Source organism: Apis dorsata, unplaced genomic scaffold, assembly GCF_000469605.1.
Source record: "Apis dorsata unplaced genomic scaffold, Apis dorsata 1.3 scaffold_330, whole genome shotgun sequence".
NCBI classification, from domain to species: Eukaryota; Metazoa; Arthropoda; class Insecta; order Hymenoptera; family Apidae; genus Apis; species Apis dorsata.
In genome coordinates, this window is record NW_006263598.1 from 148185 (window position 1) to 154781 (window position 6597).

General features: G+C 39.9%; 1 protein-coding gene across 6 annotated transcripts in view; it reads right to left on the reverse strand.

Moving 5' to 3' along the window:
* Positions 1–3526: 3526 nt before the first annotated feature.
* The window catches only part of LOC102673947 (netrin receptor UNC5C-like), a 50747-nt gene continuing 47676 nt past the window's right edge, over positions 3527–6597 (reverse strand). For all 6 annotated transcript variants that reach the window (XM_031511566.1, XM_006617881.2, XM_006617880.2 and 3 more), the window contains 2 exons: positions 5328–6285; positions 3527–4791 (listed from right to left, as the gene is read on the reverse strand). In XM_031511566.1, coding sequence (XP_031367426.1) covers positions 4620–4791; positions 5328–6285 — 1130 coding nt within the window. In that variant the 3' untranslated portion in view covers positions 3527–4619. The remainder of the gene's footprint in view (positions 4792–5327; positions 6286–6597) is intronic.

Below are 6597 nucleotides of genomic sequence, written 5' to 3' on the forward strand. Positions count from 1 at the left end.
TTCAGATGAGGCCGACATCTTTCGCTCCGTGAGAAATTGACTCACGTTTTCGCCCTTCTTCTTTCTTTTCTCTTTATTTCCTTCTATTTCTTTTCTTTTTCCACGTTTCTTTCCTTCTTTTTCTCTCACTTCGATGTTTTTTGTATATATATATATATGAACGTACCTATGAGCCACGACCGATGAGTCACATGGTCGGACGCTCTTTTCCACGCTGGAATTTAAATTAAATATCGCGCGACGAAATTCCTACGATGGTACCTCTTTTCTGCTCTTTATGACGGATACGTTTCGAGGTAGGAAACGAGAGACCATTCCCTTTTGACGTTTTCATAAAGTTTGTAACTCTCGTTTTGTTCGAGTGTTGACAATTTTATTTCTCTCTTTTCTTTTTTTTTAGTATTTTGTATATTTTTATTCGAAACTCGAGAATTACGAAATATTTTTGAGAGATATTCTATAGATAGATTGAGATAGCTCGTCTAGCGGAATATCGTTCCTTCAATTGGTCTGTCATCGACAGATAGCTTTGAGATGAGTGTCTTATCTGTGTAACCTCGAGTTATCGCATCGAGTAGGATTACGAATTTCGAATCGACGGATTGGAAACAAATAACAGACAATCGTCTCTATCGTTTCAGAATATCATTCATAAAAACGTATATCTCTCTCTATACCACGTAAATTTGTTTCATTCAAACGGAAATACACTGCTTTATTTCAGATAATCAAGGTTATCTCGTTGACCCAGTCGTCCAATCTTTCTCAGACAACATCTAGTAAAATTATTTCCAATTAAATATACATACGTATATATATATACCAATAAAAATTTCCAACAATATATAATATTAATTTTTTCGAACGAAGAAAAAAGAAAATGTCGAAAGGGAAAGAATATTTTAATATTATAAATTAGATTAAATAATATACAATGGATCCTCTTCAACCTTGGAAAAAATTCCAAGTGTCCTCAAAATAACATCACTCAGCTCAAACAAATATCGATGGTTATCAAGGAAAAGAGCTCCATATTCCTTCAAGGAGACGTAAAAATGGCAGGTCGTACCAGTAAGAAAAGCAGAAAGCAATGTTCGCAGCTAGGCTGGAAAAGGTGTACGTGTGACTGGTATCGACATTTCAAAATTGCTACGTTCGACGTCCATTGTCGCGTGTCTCTTTCCGCGGCGTAGATACTTCTACCCCTTCTATTCGAGAGAGAAAGAGAGAGATGTCAATGGTATGGGCGTAAAAAGTCTCGAGAAATATTCTCCTCCAACAATTCTCGCCTTCTCGTCGAGGGAAATTGAAGCGGTGTTTTGTGTCTGTGTCGTAGTTGGAGGCAGTTGCAAAAGGGGTGTGAGGAAAGGAAAAGTAGAAAGAGTCTTTCCCGTGGAAATTATCGACGACACGTCGATAAAATGCATTTGGCGGCAGCCATTGCACTTGTGTCTTTCACGTAAAAGATCGTGACAGACGGCGTTTCGTGTCCGGATAGATCGTTGCCGGCTAGAATCGCCTCTCGTCGTCCTTCTGGCTTGATTGAGCCGCGTTGCGTGCACCTCGAACCGGCATGAAACTGTATTTACTTAGATTTATGCGCCATGCGCCCGTGCAACAAATCGTGTTCCGTGAAGCGATTACCAAAGGAAATGCAATTTTCTTTACTCCCGTGCGCTTGAAATATAGGAGTTCGCGCCTACGAGCGAGCTCTTGCAGCTGTCGGCCTTTGAACGTGTTCATTGAAAGACACGGATTTATAAAGTTGTTCGAGGATTGATGTTGAATCTTCCTTTTGCTGATGATTTCTTCTTCGATTTTCGAACGTGGAAAAGAAAAAGAGAAAGAACATTTTAAAATATAGTTATATTAATAGTATTAATGAAATTATTTTGTACGACAAGTACGTTTGATTTCATAAATTCTAAAATTCTTAAGCAATTCTTGAAGCTTGACTCCCTATGAGTTTATGAATTAAAGATCTGCAAAGATTTTTTAAACTCCATATTTTATTATGAAAAATATGCACAATAAGGGAAAAATAAGGAATTTAAAAAAACCATATGTTACAAAAGATAATGTAATATTATTTATTATACAAGAAGAATCTTTCCTGTATTCTTATTTTTAAATTAATGTGTTCGCTTTCAAACTCTCTCGTATATATTTTCACGACGAATATAATTATTTTTCTGAAATTTTTAAATATTTAATGGAAGAAGATTATGCATGTTAAAAAAATGATTAATTACATTTACTCACATACTTTTAAATTTAAAAATTTTTTTCTATATTGTAAAATTAATATAATCAAAACTTCTTTTTCTCTCTTTTTCTCTCTCTCATACCTTACTTTTTTCCCAATCGATCCTTTATTAAAAATCCAACGATATTCCATAAATTTTAAAACGAAATAATCTACATTAATCTACAAGTGAAAAAACGGTAATTTAGTTGAAAATCGTGGCGATAATATACCTACGTTTTACGTTTGTTGCTCCATTTTCGTGGCGAGCACGAATTCGTAATTCCGGGAACGATGGGATCGGATAAAAGGTTTCGAACTAATTCGCGGCCGCATTAAGCGCACGCATCGCCTGAAACAGTTACTCGATATCACGGAATCGAAACTATAATGGAACGTGGAAACTTGGCGACGATTTGATCGCGAGAAATGTACCGCGGGATCGATGCTGACTCACCGTGTACACCGGTGAAGGCAACATTCTTTCAGCGTCTCATTGGACATTAGGACGTTGTTCCCCGTATCGTGTTACCCGTTGCCTCGAGGGTTTCTTATTTAGGGAAGTCTTTCGCGCGAAGGCCTAGCAATATTAGCTGAACACGTTCGGCTCATAATTATGATCCTGTTACCGTGGAAATTTAATACTAAGTCTGTGGTCACGGTGTGAGATATATCTCGAATCTTATAAAGCTTCATTTTATGAGGGACGTTTATTGGTTTTTTTTTCTTTGGAGGAGGAAATGTATGTTTATATTTTATAAGTAAATATTTAGATTAATTAATACTTTTATTCGGTGAAGATATTTGGTAGCTTGTTTTGTGTAGTAATTACTTACCTGAGAATTATTTCTTCCATGCTTATTTAATATATAATCCAATACTTGTGCTGAATCAAAATTTAAACATATTGAGTTTCTTTTAATAATTTTGTTTACAAAATTGTATTATCCTTTATACTGATAATTATAATAATATATTTTATGATCAAAAGTCGTATTTCATCTAATTTTGTTAATTTTCAAGCGAATATGAATGCGTGAAGAAATTTCAAAAACAGTGATAATAACAAATGTGATAATAATTTCATAAATATATATAATAAAAATATATTTTATCAAACGTCAACAAACAGTGTGTATTATCGTAATCTTTATTGACTGTTAAAAAATTAAATTAAAAATCAAACTATCTATGCTAATTTTACTTTATTCACACAAGAGAGAGAGAGAGAAAGAGAGAGGAACGATAAAAAGGACATGAAAAATGAAAATGAGCAATCGCTCGAGGTATACAAGAATATTTTATTCGTCGAAAGTAACAAATATACAATTCTTCCAAATAAACTTGCGTCGATTTAAAAAAAGTCATCCGATTTTTACCGCGAATCGAAGTGGTGTTCTACGCGAATCGAACTTCCACCCCGTGTTCACGCGTTATCCCTCCTCCTGTTCTTGGTCGAGGGTAACGGGCACGGGACAGTGTATTGTCGACGTGCACACGAAAAAAACCACAGGCGCGTTTTTCTTTCTCCACATTTTTTTTTCTCATCATTATTTATTTATTTAGTTTTTTTTTCTCTCTCTTTCAACAAACATCTGAATACAAACGTTAACGGAAACGGGTTCGTGAGTTTCGAAACCGAGAGTGAGAATTTTGGCACGATCATCCTTCCAGGAAACCAGTGGCCACTCGCGTGTATGCTCGTGCATCCGTATATGTATAACAAATCGATAAAAACATCTTCCTTTTCTCTTCTTACCATTTTATATATATATATATATATATATATTTTTTTTTTCCGCTATCTTATTCGTAGCTTTTGTATCGCGTATGGAACAATATTCTTCGTTTTCGTTTGTTCGTTCCTTGCTCGATGTTCTTTATTTAACTATGTATATATATATATATATATTTATTTATTTATATATTTATATTTATATAAACATCCGTCTAAATGGATATATCCATTTGTATCTCTTCCGCCAGTCCTTAGCACGTATTTACACATATATAATCATCTAAATGCACAGTCTCTAGTGTTTACTTCGTTTCACGATTATTACAATACGATCTCCTCAATAGAGATCTCGACAATGTCGCCTCGAACAACGTTCATCTTACAAGAAAGAGGGAGCGAAATAAAAAAGGAAAAGAAAGGAAATTTTTATGTACAGAGGGGGAGCGAGCGGGATAATGCCCCGCGCAAATTAAGGCAGTGTTTCGATCAGTTCGTCCGAAGAGGAACGTCCGGGTTCCCCGCGTCGAAACAAACGTTCGGTTCACCACTATTTCCTTTTCGTACACTCGACTCGTTCGTTCCGTACGACTTTCACTCACCACAGGAAACGTCACATGGCGGCTGGGTTCCGCTCGTTCAGAGCCACGGGCCCAATTGGGCCTCGAGGATCGTGGCGGCATCGGTTCTGCCCATTACTCGAAGATGATTCAGGAGATCGGTCACAGCTGTTGGCTCGTGGTGTTTCGCTTCCCAGAGATCCAGGATGTGCTCCGTGGGACTGGACTTGGTTGCAAAATAATTGATGTACCTGCAAGAAAAGGAATTTGCGTGTTTTGTATTAACGAGGGACAGTTATTGATAGAATGTCAATTTCGATGATTTCTTTTAATATATTTTATTGACAGCTATTCTTTATTAGAAAGTTGTAATATAATCTAATCCAGATCTAGTATAAAGCTCGAAACCAGAAATTCAATAAATTTTCGTTTACTCAACGCGACTTTATTACATAATCATAAAAAAATCATAAAAATTGAAATATCTTTTTATATAACTATTAAAAATTGCAACTCGATATAATATTTATAAAATCCTCAAAATTCAATCAAATCTAAAGTATTCGCAGTTGAGGAAAAAAGAAGAAAAAGAGGAACAAGATCCTCACACAAATCAATGGCTGTCAAGAACAATCAACTCTCGAGAGACGCGAATCGTTCGAGGAAACACCCTAACGTGGAATTAGGGAAGAAACTATCTCTGTCCCCGTAGGGCAGAGATTCGATTCAGCTACCATACGTGCAAGGAAATCGGAGAAAACGCGGAAATCTCGAGAAGATTGCTAACCTGTCGACTTGAAGCCTTTGCGCGAGCATCCTCCAGTCGTTGCCGAGAGCGTTAGGCGGGTCCAGGCACTGGCATAGCTGTTTCCTCAGGGACCTGGTAAACCGAAACGGTCTGAGGGTGGTGGAATCTGTGGTCGCGTTGTTGGCATGCCCGCTGCTGACCACGGTCACCTCTCTGAGCGGTCTGGTCACGCTTCCGGATGAGATCAATTGCTTGGCGCCGTCGTACACGATCCTGAACACCTGCCTGGTGTCCGAGTTCCCTTGCGACACCTGAAGCTTGTAGCTTCTGCTGCTCGTGGGTCCGAAAGCTGTGTCCAATCCGAACGTCACGTGCTTCGTGTTCTCCTGGCAGTTCCACATGTCCCTGAACGAGATCTCCTGCCGTTCCGTGGGCGATTTGCTCTGCCACTCGTTGCCAACCTCTTCGAGGCTGACGCAGAGCGACTCTCCGTTGTCTTGGAACAGCAGTGTTCTCGGCTTGTCCAACAGGTAACCTCTGATCTGCGACTCCCTGTCGACGATCGCCTTCATGGCTGCCTTCGTGTCCTCCACCGCGTAAACCCGGACGCAACATTGGCCAGCCTGGCTGGCGAACAACGCCACTCGCAGTCTCTTGGTGGCGATCACGTTCTCGCAACTCTGACCGGCCAACACGTAACCCCTCAACTGTTCCGTCACGATGAACGCCTCCGCGTGGTCCAGCTGGGTGAACAACGGCGTGTTGATCGTCTCGTTACCCAATGTTAACACCCTGCTCCACGTGATCGATTGATGATCCTTGGAGGAGGCGACCGCCGTCCCATCCTCGACGCTCAGCCCATCGCAGGCCCAGACGCTGAGCTCCCACGTGGCCGGGTGAAGCATCGCGCAGTGCTCGAATTGTAGGATCACAGGCTTGTTGAAGGTCGCCGACGAGGGGCCGCACGTAACCACCGCGGACAGTTGCGTGATACCGTCTGAAGGGAAACAAATGGGGTAACGTGCATTGCTTTCACACATTTCACCGGAGAGATAAGGTCAAAGGTCTAAAGTTTAGCCGTCTAAATAATTGTCTCTTCCTCTCGATCGGTCAATCACCGTATTCAGAATTGTAAATCGAATCGTAGAATCCGTTTCCCCTACAACTGTCTTTACGAGATTTCCTCTCGCATACATTAATTACACATGCTACGGCGTGCAACGGTCGAGGAGAGGGGGCAAAGACACCCGGAAACCGCTCCATCGAGGCCGTGTCCGCGTCAATTGAATCGTAATCGAGGCCCCGGGGT